At 44.4% G+C, this 27,118-nt stretch overlaps 1 protein-coding gene across 1 annotated transcript in view; it reads right to left on the reverse strand.

Annotated features, from left to right (window-relative positions):
* NWD2 (NACHT and WD repeat domain containing 2) overlaps positions 1-27,118 on the reverse strand; it is a 249,579-nt gene that overhangs the window by 25,924 nt on the left and 196,537 nt on the right. The window contains exon 4 of the mRNA XM_040419003.1: positions 21,095-21,302. Coding sequence (XP_040274937.1) covers positions 21,095-21,302 — 208 coding nt within the window. The remainder of the gene's footprint in view (positions 1-21,094; positions 21,303-27,118) is intronic.

Raw genomic sequence — 27,118 nt, forward strand, 5'->3', positions numbered from 1 at the left:
TTACGGATGAGTCCCGATTTTCACTGTTCAGGGCAGATGGCAGACAGCGTGTGGGTGAGCGGTTTGCTGATGTCAACGTTGTGGATCGAGTGGCCCATGGTGGCGGTGGGGTTATGGTATGGGCAGGCGTATGTTATGGACAACGAACACAGGTGCATTTTATTGATGGCATTTTGAATGCACAGAGATACCGTGATGAGATTCTGAGGCCCATTGTTGTCCCATTCATCCACGACCATCACCTCATGTTGCAGCATGATCATGCATGGCCCCATATTGCAAGGATCTGTACACAATTCCTGGAAGCTAAAAACATCCCAGTTCTTGCATGGCCAGCATACTCACCAGGCATGTCACCCATTGAGCATGTTTGGGATGCTCTGGATCGGCGTATACGATAGCGTGTTCCAGTTCCTGCCAATATTCTGCAACTTCGCACAGCTATTGAAGAGGAGTGGACCAACATTCCACAGGCCACAATCAGCAACCTGATCAACTCTATGCGACAGAGATGTGTTGCACTGCGTGAGGCAAATGGTGGCCACACCAGATACCCCCCCCCCCCCCCAGTAGGGCAAAACTGTGCACATTTCAGAGTGACCTTTTATTGTGGGCAGTCTAAGGCACACCTGTGCAATATTCCTGCTTTCTAATCAGCACCTTGATATGCCACACTTGTGAGGTGAGATGGATTATCTTGGCAAAGGAGAAGTGCTCACTAACACAGATTTAGACAGATTTGTGAACAATATTTGATAGTAATGGGTCTTTTGTGTTTGTAGAAAATGTTTCAGATCTTTGAGTTCAGCTCATGCAAAATGGGAGCAAAACCGAAAGTGTTGCGTTTATATTTTTGTTCAGTGTATTTTCTTGCATTGCCTGTCTCTGGTCAGAATCTTCACCCTGACCCTCAGCTGTCCCTGTTGCTTCCTTGATTGCACGTACTTTCAATCTCATTGTCTTGGGTGTCATCATACTGTTTAAAGGGCCATGTATTATCTAGTGTTTTTCTCAGATGTCTCCAATTTCTCCTTCGTCTTCTTCCTTATGCTACAATTTCATAGGACTGAGGTTCAATTTTCTGCTTGCAAACAACCTTTGCTTGCTGTTTTGCCGAATTTACCCATTTACTGCATCCGTACATTTTCTTTTTTCTGGAGATCAGGTAAATCCTTTGAAGATTTATTTTAATAGAAATCTTGCCTTTCTTGATTCCTCTTCAGCTGAGCTCTAACAGCCTCCACCCGCTTTGGCTTTAGCAGATGACTAGCATTTTTCGAACTCATGAACTGCTGAGCCGGACTGCTGTCTAGGCATTGTGTGGGGGTGTGATCCAGTATAGACAGGTGTATATCTTTACCTGCCTGTTTTACTTCCCGTATAAGCATTTTGGCTGTTTTTACTGGTGACTCTGCTTTGTCATTACTTTGAGGGTATCCTGGAGACAATTTCAATTGAGCAACGTTGTCAGAGAACACATTATCAGGGATGCTATATCTGGCAAAATGGACATTTTTTTTTAATTTTTATCCCTGTTCTCACCCTTGTGTCCTATGAATGGTGATACAGGCACTCTCCTTGTAGGCTTTGCTGCAAAAAAAGAAGTGATCTTTACTTACCTGGCAGATCCTGCCTCACCACTTTGGTTCTCCTGGCCAGGATCTGTTTGCTTGGCTTCAGCGGTGATATCATGTCGACAAAATGTGCCTGCTGCAGCCAGTCACTGGCCGCTTTGGCGCACTGCTGAGACCAATCATTAGCTGCAACAGTCACATGTTGTCAAAGATGACGTTATTGCTACAGCTGAGTATACAGATCTCATCCAGCAAAACTGGAGCAACTTATCGAAGGCAGATTCCCTGTCTTGTCCAGTTATCTCCTGAAACCGAGCAACTCCTGTCCATATGATCACCATCATGCAGCACAGTAAATTCTGCTCTGTAACTCTTTTTGCTACACGGGTTCCAGTAATAAAGTTTGCAAGTACCCACAGGTTTCAGAACACCTTTGCTGCACATCACTAGTACCCAAAGGTGTAGCTAAAGGCTCTTGGGCCCTGGAACAAGAGTTCAGCTTGGGTCCCCTTTCCCTCAGTGCTTTGTGGCCAGGGGCAGGGTAGCACATAGCCTTCTTGCTGCCTGAGGCAAAAATTAAAACAGCACCCCCTCCCCCCATACTAAATTCTCAACCTACCCCCTTCCCTCTAGCCAGAGCTATAACTTGACCAGCATGCACTTTCTATAATACTGGTGTCTTCTTATGCGGCACAAGGGTCTCTGGGTCCCCTCAGGCTCCTGGGCCCGGCAGCGACTGCTACCTCTGCACCCTCTTTATCTACGCCCATGCTAGTCCCTTGTCAGTGGGCTCAATGGTGGGCGACCTGCTTGTTAAGTAGTGTAAATGGAATATACACTGCAACTTGCTCCAAAATCCAGCTGAAATCTAAATGGCTGCTCATCCAACAAAAAGGTTGCAAAACGCTGCTTTGAATTATTGGCCACTGGCTGTTTGGCTAGATTGACCTCCGCAGGTTGCAGCAATGTGATGTACCCGGCACTGTCACTGTGTCACAGGGTGGACTGGTCTGTGCTGTTTATCTGCTTTCAGTCTGCACACAGCAAGGATTCCTCATGTCCTGCAGGTCTCCTCATAGTCTCTCTCATGTCTGTTCCCACAGCATTGACAATGGAGGGACAACTGCAGGTAGCCTTGGCCTTGCTCTCCCTTTCACAGATACTGTATGCATTGTGGCATCACTGGTGACTTCCGTCATCTTCAGGTTGTCTTCTGTCAGTTCAGCAGCCCTGCGGATTAGCATGCATGTCTCTAAGGACAGGTCTCTGGTGAGGGAGTCTCTGATGTCTCCAAACCAACATGCTGCAGTCAGACTCCTCAGCTCTGTCACATATCTGTGCACATTTTCCTCCTGATTCCTTGAGAAGAACCTGCATCTCTCTACAGTATCATTCAACGCCTACGCCAGGGTCAGGCTGGGTGGTTACAGGGGTGGTCTCACTTCAGCATATGGCATTTATCATGTAGAGAAAGTTCATACAAGGCACTTACTAATGTATTGTGATTGTCCATATCGCTGGCTGGATTCATTTTTCCATCACATTATACACTGCTCACATCCAGGCATGACCACCACTGCTGGACTGCGGGGCGGTTGTAACTCCTGGAAACAAGCGGTGTATAATAAGAAATGAATCAAGCCAGCAAAGGAGGCAATATGGACAATGTGTCTAACTGGGATCATTACTGGGGAATAAATACTGTAGAGGCCTCAGTCAGTGTCAGAGTATGCTAGCTATTTGACCATCTGGATGGGCAAAATCTGGTCCTCCTGACATAATAAAGGCATAGGTGAGAGAGAAAAGTTCTTTGTATAGTCAGCGCCCAGGCCGCCATGTGTTTAGTTTGATGTTTTGTGTTATGGTTTTTGTTCTGTGGCTTCACTCAAGTAATGGTTAACTTGGATGCACTTGTCTTGTGTTCTGCTGGATGAAAGAATAAAGCCCCATTTGGACTTTTTACGCCTGAAATCTGACGGTCATTGCTGATCCCACCGCAAATACAGAGATCCCTACACTACAGTTCTATCTACCTATCTATCTTCCTCACACATATCTAACATTATCTATCTAATTAGCAATATTATAGAAAATTGATCATCCATTTGCTATTACATATTGCTGCCAATCCAAAAATAACACAAAGGATAATAAAGCTTCAAGTCATCATTATAAAGAAAAATAGTAGAGATTGTTAAAAATAATTAGGTTCACTGCAAAATATGATGCAAACCTCAGAGACGGGCCTGATGGGTAAATCATGCATTGCTATGATGTAACACTTAGGGGAAGCAGTAAATCCACCCTTTGTCTTTGTTTTTTCCTGCATATTCAGATGCACACCACTTAATTACACTGTATCAACATCACACAAAGAAAACACCATCCACTGGCAACTCATTAAAATGCAGGCTACTTATTAAACAGGCGACCCCCCTGCAAGGTTATGTAACAGAGACTTTAGTTAAATATTAGCACGGGAGAACAAGAATGGGGAAATTATCTAAATAGGAAAGACTGTACAAGGTCAGGGGGGAAAATAATGCAAGTACTTCAATGCTAAGAATATATATTTAAAGGGAAAGATATGATGTGTGCTTATTAATGCGATTGTGTCATTGGTACAGTGCGATAGCCGGAAATAATGATTCTCATGTCTCAATAAGCCCACTGATATTGAATTAATATTGAACATGTAAATATAGAAATTCTATGAGATTAAAAGGAAAATAAAGACATGGAATATAATCTATTTGATAAATCTGTGGCCCATGTCTGGAATATTTGCTCATGTATTAACTTGCTATATGAGAATAGAGAATGTGTTTTATCAGGGCTGGGAGAAAGGTGACTGATGGCGCTGGGTGGCTGCTGTCACTACGATCAAACATCGGTCACTGGGAATGCTACACTTTAGGCCACTTTCACACAGTCAGTATTTGGTCAGTATTTTGCATCAGTATTTGTAAGCCAAAAGCAGGCCAAAATACAGATGACATGCAAATCTTTCTATTATATTTTTTCTCTGTAGGTTCCCCTTCCGGATTTGGCTTACAAATACTGATGGAAATGATTGACCATATAGTGACCGCGTGAAAGTCGCCTTAGTCTAGTGCTGGACTCACACAGTACAATGTTTTAGGTTAGAGATGGGCGAATAGATTCTAAATGAATCAGATTGGTTACAGATTTCAACAAAAATTGAACTACCAAATGAATCCAAGGTTTTGGCGATTTCGTTTCGGATGAATCACGCAGAAACAGCACCGGCGCCAACAACAAGAAGGGGGATGAAGAAGATGGATCACATGACACTGGTGTCAAGGCTTGCCCTAATTGCCAATCAGGGGACAGGATTCTGGAAGGTGCTTTTGAACAGAAGGAAAAAACGCCATTCCATGTGCAGCTAGCGAATTGAACGCATGTGTTTTGGTTGTGTTTGCCCAACATTGCAGTTACAAGCAATTGGAGATACAAGCTAGCAATATGGGTTTTATAGGGAGTGTATAATGATATCATTAGGTAGATTTAGGGTTTTATCAGGGAAAGCAGTGAGTGAGGAGCTGAGAAATGTGCGTTTATGTTTCATACAGCTGCTGGCACGTTCTACATTACAAAATCCTGCAAAAACCTCATTTCTTCTGTAAATGGACAGCCAGTTTTATTTTTATTTTTTTTAAACCCTGAAGTTTCTACAATTCATAGGCTCAGGGGCGAAGCTAGAACTCACTCGGCCCCACAGCAAATTTTCTACAGGCCCCCCTCCCCCACTCTTGTCAAATCAGTCCCATCGTCCATATTATCATTTCAAACATTTCCTCTAATATCCATATGCTGTTCGCTATACATCATCAATAGTTATTTTGCCCAACAGGTTTCCCCACAATATTGTCACCCTTTTGATTCTCCACTATGTTACTATGCAATATTACCATTTTCCATAAGCCCCACTCAGTTTTCAGAAACTAGTGGGGATATCCCCTCAGTTCCCCCCTTGTAGATGGTCCATCATTCTTATCATAATAGCTATTACCATCTTTCTCTCATCCATCCATTTACCTATTTACAGTTATGCCTATGTGCTTTTGTGCTTCAACCCTTTCAACCGTCCAGCCCATCACCATCGGGTTCGTACTTCCCGCCGCGATCTTCACTTCACACGTCCTCACCTAGCTCCGCCCTCCCCTTGCCTCGTCACGGCCCGTCATTTAGCCTCAGTACCAGGGTATCCTCTGAGAGCGCAGACAGCCTCGGACGCTGCACGTGTTGCTGCAGCATCCCCGATTCACGCCTCTAGCAGTTTCTCTCTTTGGCGTCCGTGCTGGAGATAAAGGTACTGGTTCCCACATTCCTCATTATTATTTCATCACACCATGATTCCCTATTTATTATTTTTATGCATACTGGGTTCAGAAATATTCGTTCCAGACGCTCTGCCCTCCTATTCTGTCATTTATTCATTCCCCACTTTGGTCCTCATTTTCAGTAGTACATTACCTCCATATTTCAGCAAATGTCCACTTATTCCATTTATTCTTTCTTCTGCAACTCTTTACCAGCTACCACCATCTGTATAGGTCCTTTTTGCTTCCATATAGTTGTCATTCCATAGAGAGATTTTTAGGGTAATTGGTACCGCTAAATAGATTATTTTATTTCCATCAGTATCTCTATTGTTCTATTTCATTCAATCCTTTAAATTTAAATTAATGTGTCAGAATTGCACATAAATGGAGTGTGTGTATATATATTAATACAAACGAATAACAATAAATAATAGATATAAAAAATAATTAAAAAAAACATTAAAATACATAAATAAATAATTATGCATAACATATCTTTATTTTATTTTATACTGATCCATTTAATCGGAATAATGAGTTGGTACTGAGCTCAAGGGATATAAAAAAAAATCCCCTGTGGCTATGGTTGTTAATATCATTATTAATAACTTTATTTATAATCATGTTTTTATCATTATATTATAAAAATGTATGTGTGTGTGTATATATAAATATATACACTGCTCAAAAAAATAAAGGGAACACTTAAACAACACAATGTAACTCCAAGTCAATCACACTTCTGTGAAATCAAACTGTCTACTTAGGAAGCAACACTGAGTGACAATCAATTTCACATGCTGTTGTGCAAATGGGATAGACAACAGGTGGAAACTATAGGCAATTAGCAAGACACCCCCAATAAAGGAGTGGTTCTGCAGGTGGTGACAACAGACCACTTCTCAGTTCCTATGCTTCCTGGCTGATGTTTTGGTCACTTTTGAATGCTGGCGGTGCTTTCACTCTAGTGGTAGCATGAGACGGAGTCTACAACCCACACAAGTGGCTCAGGTAGTGCAGCTTATCCAGAATGGCACATCAATGCGAGCTGTGGCAAGAAGGTTTGCTGTGTCTATCAGCATAGTGTCCAGAGCATGGACACGCTACCAGGAGACAGGCCAGTACATCAGGAGACGTGGAGGAGGCCGTAGGAGGGCAACAACCCAGCAGCAGGACCGCTACTTCCGCCTTTGTGCAAGGAGGAACAGGAGGAGCACTGCCAGAGCCCTGCAAAATGACCTCCAGCAGGCCACAAATGTGCATGTGTCTGCTCAACGGTCAGAAACAGACTCCATGAGGGTGATATGAGGGCCCGATGTCCACAGGTGGGGGTTGTGCTTACAGCCCAACACAGTGCAGGACGTTTGGCATTTGCCAGAGAACACCAAGATTGGCAAATTCACCACTGGCGCCCTGTGCTCTTCACAGATGAAAGCAGGTTAACACTGAGCACATGTGACAGACGTGACAGAGTCTGGAGACGCCGTGGAGAACGTTCTGCTGCCTGCAACATCCTCCAGCATGACCGGTTTGGCATTGGGTCAGTAATGGTGTGGGGTGGCATTTCTTTGGAGGGCCGCACAGCCCTCCATGTGCTCGCCAGAGGTAGCCTGACTGCCATTAGGTACCGAGATGAGATCCACAAACCCCTTGTGAGACAATATGCTGGTGCGGTTGGCCCTGGGTTCCTCCTAATGCAAGACAATGCTAGACCTCATGTGGCTGGAGTGTGTCAGCAGTTCCTGCAAGATGAAGGCATTGATGCTATGGACTGGCCCGCCCGTTCCCCAGACCTGAATCCAATTGAGCACATCTGGGACATCATGTCTCGCTCTATCCACCAACGTCACATTGCACCACAGACTGTCCAGGAGTTGGCAGATGCTTTAGTCCAGGTCTGGGAGGAGATCCCTCAGGAGACCGTCCGCCACCTCATCAGGAGCAGGCACAGGCGTTGTAGGGAGGTCATACAGGCACGTGGAGGCCACACACACTACTGAGCCTCATTTTGACTTGTTTTAAGGACATTACATCAAAGTTGGATCAGCCTGTAGTGTGTTTTTCCACTTTAATTTTGAGGGTGACTCCAAATCCAGACCTCCATGGGTTGAAAAATTGGATTTCCATTTTTGAACTTTTGTGTGATTTTGTTGTCAGCACATTCAACTATGTAAAGAACAAAGTATTTCAGAAGAATATTTAATTTACTCAGATCTAGGATGTGTTATTTTTGTGTTCCCTTTATTTTTTTGAGCAGTGTATATATATATTTAGGTGTATTTATATGCAGACGTCTATTTATTTTCCTTTCCTTATTTATATTCTTCAATCTTCATATCAATTTAAATAATATCATTAATTGAATACACTTCAACTTTTATACTTATATTTGTGGATTACATATTGTGGGGACTCGCTCTGGTAGACAGGATTAGCGGACGCAGTATAGAGGCAACAACAAGTTCTTTGGATCAAACAGTTCAGTGTTTTATTCACACTTTAGGAAAGTGACAAAACAAGCAGTCATATTCAAACAAAAAGTCACCTTGCGGTGTTGGTGGTAATTCACACCATGCGGCAATTCTGCCTCAAAGAGTACTTGCTGATAGCAGCACCAACCTGTTTTCACGCCAAACAGGTAGCAAGCCTTCATCCAGACACAAGGCTCCCAGATGCCAACACAGAGACCTGGTTTCTGAGCCCATCTGCCTATTTAAGGACAGCCAGCTGCTGCCAAAACCTGGTTGTAAATCAGCCCAGCAGCACATGCTGGGAGGAAAATACCTGTATTCCCAGACCAATCCTCTCACTGTGTCACATACCCCCTGCCCTTTGTTCAACCCTGAGGGGGTGAACACACGTCAGACAGTGTACCTGGGACAGGGAATACGCGTTTCCCTGTAACCGGCCTGCCCTGCGTTCCACTGAAAACTTTAAGTTTTGTAGGGAGAGAAACCATCGGGTGACCTGGGCATTTCTGTCCTTGGCCTGACTCATCCACTTGAGAGGGGAATGGTCAGTTACCAGGCAGAATTTTCTCCCCAATAAATAATAGCGGAGAGTACCCCTTGACAGCCAGGCACTCTCTCTCCACTATACTATACTGGGTATCAGCTGGGGTTAGCTTACGGCTGAGGAAGATAACGGGATGCTCCTCCCAGTTGACTTCCTGAGACAGTACAGCACTGAGGCCTGCTTCGGAGGCATCGGTCTGTACTATAAACTCCCTTTTGAAGTCCGGCGTCACCAAAACCAGGGACCCGCACAGGGCTGACTTCAAAGCAGAGAAAGCCTCTTCCACCCTATCATCCCAGCGAACCATCATTGACTTGTGTCCCTTCAAGAATTCTGTCAAGGGTGCGGCTAGAGTAGCAAAGTGGGGAACAAACCTCATGTAATAGCCCACCATTCCCAGGAATGACTTTATTTGCCTAGTGGTGACAGGTAGGGGCCAATTCCGTATCGCTTCTATTTTGTTCACTTGGGGTTTGATGACTCCACGCCCAATGACATACCCCAGGTACTTAGTCTCTTCTAACTCTATCGCACATTTTTTGGGGTTAGGGGTTAGGCCAGCTTTCCGAAGGGAGTCCACTACAGCCTGCACTTTGGGTAGGTGACTTTCCCAGTCGGTACTGTGGATGACAATATCGTCCAGGTAAGCCGAAGCGTATCGACGATGTGGACGAAGCACAATGTCCATTAATCGCTGAAAAGTGGCAGGGGTGCCATGCAGACATGTATTGATACAGCTGCTCAGGCTTGATGAAGGCAGTTTTCTCTTTGGCAGCCTTCGTTAAGGGCACCTGCCAGTACCCTTTCGTGAGTTCCAAAACAGAAAAAAACCGGGCTTGTCCTAACCTCTCGATGAGCTCCTCTATCCGGGGCATGGGATACGCATTGAATTTGGAAACCTTGTTAAGTTTTCGAAAGTCGTTACAAAACCGCAACGTCACATCCGGCTTGGGTATCAATACTATAGGACTGGCCCACTCACTTTTTGACTCCTCAATGATGTCTAGCTGCAACATTAGCTGCACCTCCTCCAATATGGCTTGTCGCTGAACCTCGGGCACCCGGTATGCTTTTAATCTGACTTTTGCCTGAGGCTCAGTGACAATGTCATGTTGAATTATGGAAGTGCGTCCAGGGAGGTCCGAGAACACATCCGTGTTCCGACTAATGAACTCCCTGGCCTCCTGAGTCTGTTTAGAGGAGAGGCTGTCAGCAATTTTTACTGTGGCAGCCGCCTCTCTTGCATCAGACAGAGGGGCCAGTATCTGTTCTCCTAGAAACCCGGGCGCGGGCTTCTGTATATGTTTCCCTATCTTTCCACGGTTTGAGTAAATTCACATGGTAACCCTGCTCTGGCTTTCGTCGCCCTGGCTGATGTACCTTGTAGTTTACATCTCCAATTTTCTCGAGTACCTCGTAAGGGACCCTGCCACCTAGCCAGGAAATTACTGTCCACGGTCGGCACCAGAACCAAAACCCGATCACCCGGGTTAAAGATCCGGACCCAAGCCTGCCGATTATAGACCCGACTCTGGGCTCGCTGAGCTGCCTCCATATGCTCACTAACAAGAGGCAACACTGTCTCTATTCGATCTTGCATCTGGGTAATGACACTTTTCGGTCACCCCTACCACTGGGCCTTCAGTCTCAGGTTCCCAGGGTTCTGATCTCCCTCCTAAGCCGGGCCACTCTGCTAGGGTTACCCCTATCTCATGGGTATCAGTCACTCAAATAGCAGGCCACAGTGCCGGGAAGCCTGGGAAGTCTCTCCCCATTATGAGTTCATAATGTAGATTTGTGGTGACACCTCGTGGGTCCATCTACCAGCCACCGTGGTTAGAGACACCAGCATGGTGGGGTAGTCTTTTAAGTCTCCGTGGATGCACATCACCCCGACTTTCCGGCCAGTATACTCAGTGGACCGCACCAGGGTATCCCTGAGTCCAGCAGAGCCTCCGCCGGAGTGTCTCCCACTTCCACCTGACACAAGTGATCTAGAGACTCTGGGGTACCTGTTGCACACAGCCTCCTGGCTTATAGCGACTAACGGTAGCCATAGTTAGTGTCCATGGGCTCAACCCGATGGGGACAATCAGCCCTTATATGGCCAGGCTCCTGACACCGCCAGCAGACTATCGGAGCCAGGTCCGCCATGGGTATATCCCAGGCGGGTTTTATTGGCTCAAATCTCTGGGCCTGGGGTAGATTTTCCGGGGTTTGCCGACCCCACCTCCCGACAGAACCCTCCTTTAGATTCCTGGTAGCTTTATAGCGTTCCACCAGGTCCACCATCTCAAGGGCATTGCCAGGAGACAACAGACCGATCCAGAGCTGGAGAGCGTATGGCAAAGCCCTCCAGAACATATCGGCTAATAGTCTATCCAGCATAGCCGGGGGACTCAGCACATCAGGCTGTAGCCACTTTTGCAAGAGGTGGAGTAAGTCATAATACTGTGTCCTCGCAGGCTCAGCCGGCTTAAACCCCTACTGATGTACCCGCTGGGCCCGGACCAACACATTCACCCCCCAGTCTTGCCAAAATCTCACCCTTTACTATTTGGTAGTCGGCCGTTTTATCGTCCAGCAAGTCGAAATACACCCACTCTGAATCGGATACCAGGAATGGAGCGACAACCTCGGCCCACTGGTCAGAGGGTAGCTTCTCCCTGATGGACACTTTCTCATACATTGCCAAGTAGGTTTCGATGTCATCTGCAGGGGTCATCTTAGGAATCGCGGCACGGACTGCTTTCCGGGCATCGTGGACGCTCGGGGTTGCTCCTGTTGTCTGCAAAGCCATCGCGTGTTGTAGCAGCAACTGGTTAGTCTCCTGCTGCTGCTTATTAGCCTCACGTTGCTGCAGGTTTGTCTCTCGCTGCTGCAGATTAGCCTCCATGAGGGCCTTCACAACAGACTCCATTTTGTTGTGGGGCACTGGTTGTAATACAGCTGGTTTAATGTACGACATACAACCGTGCCTTAAAAATGCAGAAACCAAAAATATCGGCATTCACGCCAGCCTCACTGCTCTTGCCCGCATCCTCCACCAATTGACAGGATAAGCAGACGCAGTATAGAGGCAACAACAGGTACTTTGGATCAAACAGTTCAGTGTTTTATTCACACTTTAGGCAAGTGACAAAACAAGCAGTTATAAACGAGCAAAAAGTCACCTTGCAATGTTGGTGCTAATTCACACCATGCGGCAATTCTGCCTCAAAGAGTCCTTGAGCATAGCAGCACCAACCTGTTTTCACGCCAAACAGGTAGCAAACCTTCATTCAGACACAAGGCCCCCAGATCCCAACACAGAGACCTCACTTCTGAGCCCAGCTGCCTATTTAAGGACAGCCAGGTGCTGCCAAAACCTGGACCGGCATTTAAAATACGGTCCGGTATTTGACCTCACCTGGCTGTAAATAAGCCTATTTTCCCAGACCAAACTTCTCACTGTGTCACACATACATATTTTTTTACATATAAAACTCTAGCGCCTCGTCTTTTCATTCCTACACCATAGTGTCTTATGTTTTCAGACTTGATAAAGATCCTATGTCCCCTGAAACGCGTTGTCCTGAAATAAAGAGTAAATACAGATTCTATCTGGTCGTGTATCGCGTCTCTAACTATCTTCAAGCAGCTTAACAGCATCAGTCAAGCCAATCCCTCATACTGTACTTTATCCCCTGGCAGTTTGGCTCCTGCCTAAACGGCTCTTGATAGTACCAGCTGCACCGACTAGCAACTCTACTCGTCTCGATCTTCAGTTCACTCTCACTGGTGTTGTGCGCAAGGTAGCACAACACAAACAGGAGAGCATATTGAACCCTTGTATAATTACGATTTCCTAACTTATTCACCCTATGAGCGCCTCTGTTTTTCCAAGCCAAATATAGTTCTGATATTGATGACCTATCCCGAGGACAAATCATCAATAGTAAAAAGATTTTCTTTTTTTTTTAAACAAGTATCTGTCGCTGTATCAGACATACAAACACAAACAGACACACATATACACACAAACATACAGTACAGACCAAAAGTTTGGACACACCTTCTCATTCAAAGAGTTTTCTTGATTTTCATGACTACAGGGAGTGCAGAATTATTAGGCAAGTTGTATTTTTGAGGATTAATTTTATTATTGAACAACAACCATGTTCTCAATGAACCCAAAAAACTCATTAATATCAAAGCTGAATATTTTTGGAAGTAGTTTTTAGTTTGTTTTTAGTTTTAGCTATTTTAGGGGGATATCTGTGTGTGCAGATGACTATTACTGTGCATAATTATTAGGCAACTTAACAAAAAACAAATATATACCCATTTCAATTATTTATTTTTACCAGTGAAACCAATATAACATCTCAACATTCACAAATATACATTTCTGACATTCAAAAACAAAACAAAAACAAATCAGTGACCAATATAGCCACCTTTCTTTGCAAGGACACTCAAAAGCCTGCCATCCATGGATTCTGTCAGTGTTTTGATCTGTTCACCATCAACATTGCGTGCAGCAGCAACCACAGCCTCCCAGACACTGTTCAGAGAGGTGTACTGTTTTCCCTCCTTGTAAATCTCACATTTGATGATGGACCACAGGTTCTCAATGGGGTTCAGATCAGGTGAACAAGGAGGCCATGTCATTAGATTTTCTTCTTTTATACCCTTTCTTGCCAGCCACGCTGTGGAGTACTTGGACGCGTGTGATGGAGCATTGTCCTGCATGAAAATCATGTTTTTCTTGAAGGATGCAGGCTTCTTCCTGTACCACTGTTTGAAGAAGGTGTCTTCCAGAAACTGGCAGTAGGACTGGGAGTTGAGCTTGACTCCATCCTCAACCCGAAAAGGCCCCACAAGCTCATCTTTGATGATACCAGCCCAAACCAGTACTCCACCTCCACCTTGCTGGCGTCTGAGTCGGACTGGAGCTCTCTGCCCTTTACCAATCCAGCCACGGGCCCATCCATCTGGCCCATCAAGACTCACTCTCATTTCATCAGTCCATAAAACCTTAGAAAAATCAGTCTCGAGATATTTCTTGGCCCAGTCTTGACGTTTCAGCTTGTGTGTCTTGTTCAGTGGTGGTCGTCTTTCAGCCTTTCTTACCTTGGCCATGTTTCTGAGTATTGCACACCTTGTGCTTTTGGGCACTCCAGTGATGTTGCAGCTCTGAAATATGGCCAAACTGGTGGCAAGTGGCATCTTGGCAGCTGCACGCTTGACTTTTCTCAGTTCATGGGCAGTTATTTTGCGCCTTGGTTTTTCCACACGCTTCTTGCGACCCTGTTGACTATTTTGAATGAAACGCTTGATTGTTCGATGATCACGCTTCAGAAGCTTTGCAATTTTAAGAGTGCTGCATCCCTCTGCAAGATATCGCACTATTTTTGACTTTTCTGAGCCTGTCAAGTCCTTCTTTTGACCCATTTTTCCAAAGGAAAGGAAGTTGCCTAATAATTATGCACACCTAATATAGGGTGTTGATGTCATTAGACCACACCCCTTCTCATTACAGAGATGCACATCACCTAATATGCTTAATTGGTAGTAGGCTTTCGAGCCTATACAGCTTGGAGTAAGACAACATGCATAAAGAGGATGATGTGGTCAAAATACTCGATTGCCTAATAATTCTGCACGCAGTGTATGAAGGCATCAAAACTATGAATTAACACATGTGGAATTATATATACATAACAAACAAGTGTGAAACAACTGAAAATATGTCATATTCTTCAAAGTAGCCACCTTTTGCTTTGATTACTGCTTTGCACACTCTTGGCATTCTCTTGATGAGCTTCAAGAGGTAGTCCCCTGAAATGGTCTTCCAACAGCCTTGAAGGAGTTCCCAGAGATGCTTAGCACTTGTTGGCCCTTTTGCCTTCACTCTGCGGTCCAGCTCACCCCAAACTATCTCAATTGGGTTCAGGTCCGGTGACTGTGGAGGCCAGGTCATCTGGCGCAGCACCCCATCACTCTCCTTTATGGTCAAATAGCCCTTACTTTCAAAGTTTTCCCAATTTTTCAGCTGACTGACTGACCTTCATTTCTTAAAGTAATGATGGCCACTCGTTTTTCTTTACTTAGCTGCTTTTTTCTTGCCATAATACAAATTCTAACAGTCTATTCAGTAGGACTATCAGCTGTGTATCCACATGACTTCTCAACGCAACTGATGGTCCCAACCCCATTTCTAAGGCAAGAAATCCCACTTATTAAACCTGATAGGGCACACCTGTGAAGTGAAAACCATTTCAGGGGACTACCTCTTGAAGCTCATCAAGAGAATGCCAAGAGTGTGCAAAACAGTAATCAAAGCAAAAGGTCGCTACTTTGAAGAACCTAGAATATGAGATATTTTCAGTTGTTTCACACTTGTTTGTTATGTATATAATTCCACATGTGTTAATTCATAGTTTTGATTCCTTCAGTGTGAATCTACAATTTTCATAGTCATGAAAATAAAGAAAACTCTTTGAATGAGAAGGTGTGTCCAAACTTTTGGTCTGTACTGTATATATATATATATATATATATACTGTGTGTATATATATATATATATATATATATATACACATACATATACAGTAGGTGTTTGTGATATTGTGCTTTTAGCACGACAGCGTCGCGCTGATACTCGGCGACATGGTGCCGAGATCTCGCACTCACTGGAATAGTGACAGCACATCCCAGCAAGCGCGTCATAGAAGCGACGGGAGATCCGACTTGGATTCCCGCCAATTCTACACGTGTGCAGCGTTTGTTATGAATCCTGAGGGGGAAGTCCCCGCCGGATTTTAAATAAAAATCCGGCATGGGTCCCCACCTCAGGAGCATACCGGGCCCTGAGGTCTGTTATGGGTTGTAAGGAGAGCCCCCCCTACGCCGAAAAAAACGGCGTAGGGGGTCCCCCTACAATCCATACCAGACCCGTATCCAAAGCACGCTACCCGGCCAGCCAGGAAGGGAGTGGGGACGAGCGAGCGCCCCCCCCCCCCCCCCCCTCCTGAGCCGTACCAGGCTGCATGCCCTCAACATGGGGGGGTTGGGTGCTCTGGGGCAGGGGGCGCACTGCGGCCCCCCCACCTCAGAGCACCCTGTCCCCATGTTGATGAGGACAGGGCCCCTTCCCGACAACCCTGGCCGTTGGTTGTCGGGGTATGCGGGCGGGAGGCTTATCGGAATCTGGGAGCCCCCTTTAATAAGGGGGCCCCCAGATACCGGCCCCCCACCCTAAGTGAATGAGTATGGGGTACATCGTACCCCTACCCATTCACCTGCAAGAAAAGTGGTAAAAACACAAATAAACCACACAGTGTATTAAAATATTTTATTTTTCTGCTCCGGAGGCCGCCCCCTGTCTTCTTTATTAGCTCTTTTACCAGGGGGGGCTCTTCTTCTTCCGCTATCCCGACGGGTCTTCTCCGCTATCCGGGGGGTCTTCTCAACTCTCCGGGGTTCTCCTTCTGTCTTCGCCGCTCTCCGTTGTTGACTCGGCGCACCCCGGTTCTTCGTCTCGCGAGATCTCGGATTTTAAATAAAAATTTAGCGAGACGAAGAACCGGGGTGCGCCGAGTCAACAACGGAGAGCGGCGAAGACAGAAGGAGAACCCCGGTTCTTCGTCTCGCTAAATTTTTATTTAAAATCCGAGATCTCGCGAGACGAAGAACCGGGGTGCGCCGAGTCAACAACGGAGAGCGGCGAAGACAGAAGGAGAACCCCGGTTCTTCGTCTCGCTAAATTTTTATTTAAAATCCGAGATCTCGCGAGACGAAGAACCGGGGTGCGCCGAGTCAACAACGGAGAGCGGCGAAGACAGAAGGAGAACCCCGGAGAGTTGAGAAGACCCCCCGGATAGCGGAGAAGACCCGTCGGGATAGCGGAAGAAGAAGAGCCCCCCCTGGTAAAAGAGCTAATAAAGAAGACAGGGGGCGGCCTCCGGAGCAAAAAAATAAAATATTTTAATACACTGTGTGGTTTATTTGTGTTTTTACCACTTTTCTTGCAGGTGAATAGGTAGGGGTACGATGTACCCCATACTCATTCACTTAGGGTGGGGGGCCGGTATCTGGGGGCCCCCTTATTAAAGGGGGCTCCCAGATTCCGATAAGCCTCCCGCCCGCATACCCCGACAACCAACGGCCAGGGTTGTCGGGAAGGGGCCCTGTCCTCATCAACATGGGGACAGGGTGCTCTGAGGTGGGGGGGCCGCAGTGCGCCCCCTGCCCCAGAGCACCCAACCCCCCCATGTTGAGGGCATGCAGCCTGGTACGGCTCAGGAGGGGGGGGGGGGGGGGGCGCTCGCTCGTCCCCACTCCCTTCCTGGCTGGCCGGGTAGCGTGCTTTGGATACGGGTCTGGTATGGATTGTAGGGGGACCCCCTACGCCGTTTTTTTCGGCGTAGGGGGGGCTCTCCTTACAACCCATAACAGACCTAAGGGCCCGGTATGCTCCTGAGGGGGGGACCCATGCCGGATTTTTTTTTAAAATCCGGCGGGGACTTCCCCCTCAGAATTCATAACAAACGCCGCACACGTGTAGAATTGGCGGGAATCCAAGTCGGATCTCCCGTCGCTTCTATGACGGCTCTGTCTCCATCGCGGCAAGCCAGCTCGGCGCTGGCTCCCGCGATGGGGCTCGTAGGTGCTCAATCTCGCCGAGAAAGAGAGCGAGATTGACACAAAATCGGGTTCACCTACTGTACACCTGCAGATAAACACATATACACAAAAACACAGACATACACACACATATACACAGAAATACACACACATATACACAGACATACACACACATATACACACAGATAAACACATACACACATATACACACTACTGTTGAGCAAAGCGAGCTTCGAATGCTTTGCTCAAAACTTCGGAATAATACTGTATGGAGATTCGTCTCCATACAGTATTAGAATGAATGGGTTCTGATGAGCCGAAGTTAGTAATTTTTTATTTTTTTTATAATTGTATGTTTATTATGGTATATAAAACAGAAACATGAATACACTCTTACAATAGTATAGTGCACAGAGGTTCAAGGAAAGGGTAATACACAAAATACATCACATACATATTTGATGGGCATATGTAACACTTGATAATATTCAGTGATAAAGCATTGAAGACTGAACAAATATAAAGCATTGAATTGAACTAACTGAGACTGCGTCTATCTGTAATGAAGTTAGTTATTCTAACTAGTACCTTGGAACCGATGCCGAGTTCGGTTTCAAGTTTTAAAGTGGTTTTTCACTTTAAAAATCAACTACCGAAGTTATTCAACAAAGTCACACGCGACTTTGTGAATAACTTACTTCGGCTCATCGGAGCCATACATTCTAATACTGTACGGAGATGAAGCATCCGAAGCACGCTTTGCTCAACACTAATACACACACACAAACATACATACACACATACATATACACACCCATATATACACACATACACTTATTTACTTACAGGCTGCAGGTTCTCTGTTCTCCTCTGAAGTATCTTGGCACATTGTTAAAATGCCATTGAGCACAGCTCATACAGACACCTTAATGCAATTTTTTTCACAAAAACTGCATAAAAGTTGATATTAATGGTTAAAGGTGTGAATCAAACAGGTTATATGCACCACACCTCGTAAAAAAAAATACAACTTAGATCTACGTTTACATGCACATAAAAACCAGCAGAACTAAAAAGACCAAAAACATTGTTTTAAGCTGAAATTGTTTTTTAAAAAAGAACAACCTATGAAATACAGGGACTACACACCTTGAAAAGTAAATGCTCATCCAAAACTTATTTACAGTATTCCTGAAAGCAGAAAACCGATGATTGCAGTTGGTTTGACTTGCTATTGTCAACCATATCCACCTTTATGTAAATTTTTGTGACAACTGGGAATTATCTTCTTAAAAACACTGAAACCAAGGCCAAGCAATATTTACCCATCATCTAGTATACTGCAAACATCAGCTACCAACTTGGTGAAGAAATGCAAAAACCGCAGGGTTGAGACATCAACTTTTGCATTCATATATTGAGCATTTATAGGTATATAATTTTTCATCCCCCCATAGATCGTTATCGCTATTACTGCACCCTGTATGAGGTGAGACTGCTAGAGAAGTAAAGTGTAAAATTTTAGTTTATTAGTTTGTGTGCTTGTGGTGCAAATGTTTGTCGCAACTAATTTGACACTGTGACCCAGAGGCTGGTAAACATCTAGGTTGTGGTATCAGTAACAGCCAATTAAGTGCACAGGACTGATTCAATGAGCAAATGAACATCTTCTCTTTCTAGAGTGTGCTCCCTGTTTAATAATGGGAATTGATAACATGGACAGAAGTCCATGTTATCCCACTGGGGTCATGTACAGTTACACATAGAGAGGGGAGGATATATGCCTACTCTACTCACCCTGGATCCTGTCAAAACCTCTCCTACTGTCCCTGCTCACGTCCTCCAAACTGGCTGAGATGAATTCTGGCTGAAGGGGGCTACTTTAACCTTCTCTAACTCAGGCTGTATAGCAGAATCTAAGCTTGTACACAAGAACAGGATCACAGTGCTAGCTGCAATACAGCCTGAGACAGCCTTTAGGAACTGCTATAGGAGATATATGCATCTCCCACTTCACCATCGTTTTTTCCTGCTATACTGTGGCCAGCGCCACGATCCTGGTCTGAGATACAACCATTAGTAGCAAGAAATAAAGGGGCTTTCCAAGACTTAAGACTACTACTAGTCTGTGACTCATTTAAAGGCTAATGTTCAATAGAGGCAGATCATGAATATGCTATAGGGCTTGAGTAGTGATAGGGTCAAGCTTGTGAACATGTACAGTGCTCACAATCTTCACAAGAACTAAAATGGAGTGCAGGAACCTTCTTAATGATGACAAGTCCATCTCTCTTACAAGTGATGGAACTTGGGTGTGAATCAGGTCCAAAAAAGGAGTTTTTTTTTCCTATGGGGGTCCTTTATATTTCATATATCAGATTTGCTATGAAGAAGGTAATACATGGAAGGGAGGGGGGGGGGGTGTGTGTGTGATATTTTAATTATTATGTTTTTATATTTTATCTATAATGAAATCCTATTGAGATTATTAACTTTTTATGACCATCTCTGAGAAATCTGAGTCATACAGAGAATCACTGGAAGGCTGGAAGATAGGAATACCATATTACGCTACCTAAATGTGATATACTTTTTTCTTTCTATGCATTATCATTGGAATAGTGTATTAAAGGGAGTGTGGGTTTTTCTTTTATAACCTCTGGATCTCCAGACATTGTACACACTGTCCATATGCCATCTTTCTGCAAAAAGGTGTAGGTACCATAGAGTCAGACCAAGCAGCTGCAATGGGGTTGATGGAAAGAGGAGGTTCAGCCCCGGTTAGCCTCATCACCTTTGCTATCAGATTTTGGGAACCCGTACTTAATTCCCCTCTACAAAAAAATGACACCATTAGGAATTGGCCCCGAGGTCACAGAAAGGCCCTTTGTCCTGGGGTGTAAAATCTGAAGCAATATTGGGGTACTTTGTTTTGGGCCCCCTTCTCTTCTATGTATGCCACTGTTCTTCAGTTGCTTTAAAACCTCCAAGCTAAAGTTGACCTAAAGAAGATTTTTTTTCTTGTTTTCTAATCCTCCATTGTACCAACAATTCAAAGTATGGAACGGGAGTCCAACTCAATTTCCATTCCTATGAGATGCTGCACAGAGAGACTGACTTTAATCCACACGTATAAATGTTTCGAAACGCCAGACTAGAGTCATGTGGTACAACGGAGGTATGGAGCTCATAAATCAAAACAGCTTGATAAGATTCACCAATATTTACCCGTATACACTACAAATAAAGGAAATAAAAAAAGTACTTTTATAAAAAGTGCTTCAATTTTCTCCAATTTTTTAGCTAAAAACAAATGTTTCAGAATTTTAAAGGCTGGATTACAATGGATAATGGATTTGGGAGTCATACATTATGCAATTTTATCTTATAGTCATACGCGAACAAAAGAAAAGGCCGGGCTATCATTTTTGTCTGTATAATACCCAGTGATATTACCCTTTGTGTTTCATGGAGCATATTACGGAGCACATGTTTACAGATGAACTCTCCTGTGTTCACAATTTGTACTCACTGGATTATGGTGATTCTTCAGGAGTTCTGATTTTGGCCTGAGGTAATGTGACGGAGGCACAGCATTTTCATCTCTGCAATACCATTCTTCCAGAGTCCTCGTATCCAGCTTGGCCTCGATGGCGGCATCAAGAATCATTTCAAACTCAGATGACTCGACTTCTCCAGGGATTCGGATGGTTCCATATTTTTCTCCGAGCAGACCCTGTGTAATAGAATTAGCACACTTTCAGACTGACATGTCTAGGTCCCCGGGGGGATGTGGTTAATTAGGCTTAGCAACAGCGATGTAAATGAAACAGTTCTGTGGCACTGAATAAAATGTGAGGCCCTGTGAACACAGCTTCCAGAGGATAAATCAACGGAACAACCTGTGTATTTGTTTTAATGCCGTGAAGCGAGGCGTACAAACATTCAGCCACTGGGGCTATGCTTCCTCAGACTTGTAGGTTACATGTATCTCAGCGACAGCTCGACACGACAAGATACAAGAATTTTATTGAGTCATAAAACCACTTTTCACATCACTACCTGGTGTGAAACTACAAGTCCCAGCCTGCAGCCACAGGGGCATGGTGGGAGTTGCAGTTTCTCTACAGATACATTTTCAGTTTTAGTGGATTTTTTTTATTGTGCAGCTAATAATGGTGATGGATTCTCTGCTTCGAGCCGTCAATAATGTGTTTATTGATTATTTCTGTGAAAAATGATTTTTTTATTAGACGTCAGGTATAGTGATGGACGAACATCGGCCGGGACGTTTCGCAAATGCGCTTTCGCGATCAAATGTTCGCGAACCGCGTGTTTGCGGCGGGCCCCATTCACTTTAATGGCAGGTGAACCTGAAAAACCTTTAGGTCATATTTGCAGCCACAAAATACTTACTAGAAGAGAGCAAATAGGAGAAGAAAAAACAAAAAGAAGGGCGGCACTCACCACTGCTGAAGTGAAAACCTTTATTCTTCATATAAAAGCGATAGGCAGGAGCATATCTGCATAGTGCACGGACATGAAAGTGGCAACGGCCGTTTCGCGCGAATTTGCGCTTCGTCTGGCCTCTGACCTCACTGCGCTGGTATGCGTCAGTTCCTTTTTACACTGCGTCTAGTTGTCAAGACGACACTGACGCTTACAAGTTAAACACTCGTTACTAAAATTGCTACTTGCAGACATACAGAGTATACAATAAAGCTGAACAATGGCAGTATAGCCGAGTCAAATAAATACACTCAAGTCATTTTTGTCATTAAATCCAAGGGGACCGAGTGCGGCTGTTTTTATGATCCACCTGGTCTCTCTCCTCAGGAGTGCCCGGTGTCTATCACCCCCACAGGGCGCGCTAGGCTCCAGTTCTATACCTGAGAAGGTTAGGCAATGCGGATCGCCTCCATGTGAATCACGGACTTGCTCGATGAGCCTAGTACAGCCTTTCCTGGTCCTCAAGGAGTTAAGATGTTCCCTAAACCTTTCAAAAAGAGGGCGCATCGTCTTCCCGATATAAAAGGCCCCACATTTACATTTAAACAAATAAACGACATAAGTACTTCTATATGTCAAATTGTGTAGCAGTATGTGAGACTCCTCCAAACGTCAAGTACTTCAGCTGGCTACTGAAACCACAAAAGGAGCAGAATCCACACATAAAATTGCCAATAGGCTTACTGTTGGTTAACCAATTACTGTCTGGCTTTGCCCGTATTCTACTTCTGACTAACTTATCTTTAATGGTGTGGCATCTTCTAAAAGCTATTATGGGTCTGCTCTCAGTGAGGTTCGATAGACCAGTCTCATCTTTCAATACAGTTGCAAGAAAAAGTATGTGAACACTTTAGAATGATCTGGATTTCTGCACAAATTGGTCATAAAATGTGATCTGATCTTCATCTAGGTCACAACAATAGACAATTACAGTCTGCTTAAACTAATAACACACAAAGAATTAAATGTTACCATGTTTTTATTGAACACACCATGTAAACATTTACAGTGCAGGTGGAAAAAGTATGTGAACCCCTAGACTAATGACATCTCCAAGAGCTAATGTGAGTGAGGTGTCAGCCAACTGGAGAAGGTGTTGGTTACAGCTGCCATGCCCTATAAAAAACACACACCAGTTCTGGGTTTGCTTTTCACAAGAAGCATTGCCTGATGTGAATGATGCCTCGCACAAAAGAGCTCTCAGAAGACCTACGATTAAGAATTGTTGACTTGCATAAAGCTGGAAAGGGTTATAAAAGTATCTCCAAAAGACTTGCTGTTCATCAGTCCACGGTAAGACAAATTGTCTATAAATGGAGAAAGTTCAGCACTGCTGCTACTCTCCATAGGAGTGGCCGTCCTGTAAAGATGACTGCAAGAGCACAGCGCAGACTGCTCAATGAGGTGAAGTAGAATCCTAGAGTGTTAGCTAAAGACTTATAAAAGTCTCTGGCATATGCTAACATCCCTGTTAGCGAATCTACGATAAGTAAAACACTAAACAAGAATGGATACCACAGAGGAAGCCACTGCTGTCCAAAAAAAACATTGCTGCACGTTTACAGTTTGCACAAGAGCACCTGGATGTTCCACAGCAGTACTGGAAAAATATTCTGGGAACAGATGATACCAAAGTTGAATAGTTTGGAAGAAACACACAACACTATGTGTGGAGAAAAAGAGGCACAGCACACCAACATCAAAACCTCATCCCAACTGTGAAGTATGGTGGTGGGGGCATCATGGTTTGGGGCTGCTTTGCTGCGTCAGGGCCTGGACGGATTGCTATCATCAAAGGAAAAATGAATTCCCAAGTTTATCAATACGTTTTGCAGGAGAACTTAAGGCCATCTGTCCACCAGCTGAAGGTCAACAGAAGATGCAACAGGACAACGACCCAAAGCATAGAAGTAAATCAACAACAGACTGGCTTAAACAGAAGAAAATACGCCTTCTGGAGTGGCCCAGTCATAGTCCTGACCTCAACCCGATTGAGATGCTGTGGCATGACCTCAAGAAAGCGATTCACACCAGACATCCCAAGAATATTGCTGAACTGAAAAAGTTCTGTAAAGAGGAATGGTCAAGAATTACTCCTGACCGTTGTGCACGTCTGATCTGCAACTACAGGAAACGTTTGGTTGAAGTTATTGCTGCCAAAGGAGGTTCAACCAGTTATTAAATCCAAGGTTTCACATAATTTTTCCACCTGCACTGTGAATGTTTACATGGTGTGTTCAATAAAAACATGGTAACATTTAATTCTTTGTGTGTTATTAGTTTAAGCAGACTGCGATTGTCTATTGTTGTGACTTAGATGAAGATCAGATCACATTTCATGACCAATTTGTGCAGAAATCCATATCATTCCAAAGGGTTCACATACTTTAGTTTTTCTTGCAACTGTATGTCCCAATTTTCATTGATAATGCGTTTAATCAATTCAGCCGCAGGACGATATTTAAATGTGAACACAAACTTATTTTCATTTCTATGTGTGTTGTGTTGTCCTCTATTTAGAAGCTCCTCCTGTGAAAATGACCCTGCTCTTCTCCTGGCATTTTCTGTCTCCTTCTCCACATAACCTCAACATAGCAACCTATTTTTTAGTTCCTGAGATTTTCTAGTATAGCCTTATTGCGTGCTATTAGTTAGTCTGAGGCGGATAAATTGACCATATGGGACAGACTTCTTGACGTTTTTATGATGGAGGCTATTAAAATGTAAGAGAGAATTGGTGGCTGACGGTTTACGATAGCAAGCTGTATGTAGATTATCTCCTTGGACGGATACCAAAACATCTAGAAATTCCAGGGAGTTATTCCCGAAATTTAAAGAGAACTTCATGTTTATTCTGTTGCTATCTAGGTAAGCCACAAAGTCCTTACATTGGTTTTCTGTACCAGACCAAATGATGAAAATGTCATCGACATATCTTAGAAAAAGTTGAATGTATTGTGTAAAAGGGTTGTCCAGGGAGAACACATACTTATCCTCAAACACCAATAAAAATAAATTGGCATACATGCATGATACAGGGGTAGCCATCACCGTACCTACTTATTGCCTGTACCATTGCTCGCCAAACTTGAAGGTGTTATTATTGAGGATAAACATAAGTGCCTCCCTGACAAATTTAGTGTAAATTACACTTTTATCAGTTTTGTTGAGAACCTTATCTACAGCCTCCACACCAGCACTATGAGGTATGCGTGTATAAAGGCTCTCCACATCGAGGGACACTAGACTGAGTCCCTCCTGCCAATCAAAACCTTTGATTGCGCGGAGGAAATCACTGGTGCCCCCCAGGTATGTGGGAGCACTAGAAAGTAGGGGGTCTAAGTAGCCAGTCCGGGTATTTAGAAAGGGGCTCAGTAACTGACCCAATGCCCGCCACAATCAGGCGGCCGGGTGGTGATGTAAGGAATTTATGTACTTTAGTAACAAAGTACCAGGTGGGTTTCCTGGGATACCGGGGTATAGGCTTATCTAACATGGCTTCAAAAATAAAATCAGCCGAGATGTACCTGTGCAGGAATACTTTCAATTCAGACAATATGGCAGCTAAGGGGTCCTGCCGTAACTTTTAAACCGTCAGCCACCAATTCTCTCTTACATTTCAATAGCTTCCATCATAAAAACGTCAAGAAGTCTGTCCCATATGGTCAATTTATCCGCCTCAGACGAACTAATAGCACGCAAGAAGGTTATATTAGACAATCTCAGGAACTAAAAAATAGGTTGCTATGTCGAGAAGGAGATAGAAAATGCCAGGATAAAATATGCTCCTGCCTATCGCTTTTATATGAAGAATAAAGAATTTCACTTCAGCAGTGGTGAGTGCTGCCCTTCTTTTAGCTTTTTCTTCTCCATTTTGCTCATATTATGGGACACATTATTATAGGGCAGAGCAACACGTTCACTGGCTTTATGTATTGACGGGGCTGCTTGGATCCCGTGCACCCCCACGCTATACACAGCAGTGCCGCCCCGCTCTTTTCTATTTTCATGTTATACAAATTTACTAGAAGTGCACAAATAGTCCCACAACATGGACAGTGACATACCAGAGGGGGATCAATGGCAAAAATTCCCACAAAAAATATGTATTTTAATTAGGGGCCATTTTTAAGCGTCTTAAAGGGAAACTCTCAAAAATGTGCCCTGCTGGAGCCTAGAAAAATTGTATTTTAGGCCACGGGAGTACAGGCCCCAAAAATTATGCATTCACCTGACAGAAAAGAATAAGTGATTATGTGGCTGGAGGTATATTAGACGGTCAATGGATAACAATTTTACTGTAGGCCAGTACAGGCCCCAAAAATTAGGCATTCCCCTGACAGAAAAGAACTAGTAATTATGTGTCTAGAGGTATATTAGTCGGTCACTGGATAAAAATTTTACTGTATGCTACTGGAGTACAGGCCCCAAACATTAGGCATTCACCTGACAGAAAAGAACTAGTGATTATGTGTCTGGAGGTACATTAGGCGGTCAGTGGATTTTTTTTTTTACTGTAGGCCAATGGAGTAGAGGCCTTAAAAATTAGACATTCACCGGACAGAAAAGGCCTTTTATGCCGTTGTATATACATAAGACAAGGACCATTCTTTGTTCTATGTGGTGGCAGATATGTGTGGGCTGGAATGAGGAAATTCAATTACACGTGGTTGTCACAGGTGTTGAATTCCTCCGATATCCATGGCTCATTCAGTTTTAGAAATGTGAGGTAGTCTACACTGTCGTGAGCTAGACGACTGCGCTTATCGGTCATGATCCCCCCTGCTGCACCGGACGTCCTTTCCGACAGGACACTCGACGAGGGGCAAGCCAAGAGTTTCATGGCAAATTGTGCCAGCATTGGCCAAAGGTTAAGCCTGCACACCCAGTAGTCCAGGGGTTCCTCGCTTCTTAGAGCGTCCACATCAGCCGTTAACCCGATGTAGTCGGACACCTGTCGGTCTAGGAGATCCCTGAGGCTGGATCAAGAGGGCGGCTGTCTATGGATTGGCTGCAAGAATGATTTCATATCCGAAGTGACCA

Source organism: Bufo bufo, chromosome 2 (assembly GCF_905171765.1).
Source record: "Bufo bufo chromosome 2, aBufBuf1.1, whole genome shotgun sequence".
In the NCBI taxonomy this organism is placed as follows: Eukaryota; Metazoa; Chordata; class Amphibia; order Anura; family Bufonidae; genus Bufo; species Bufo bufo.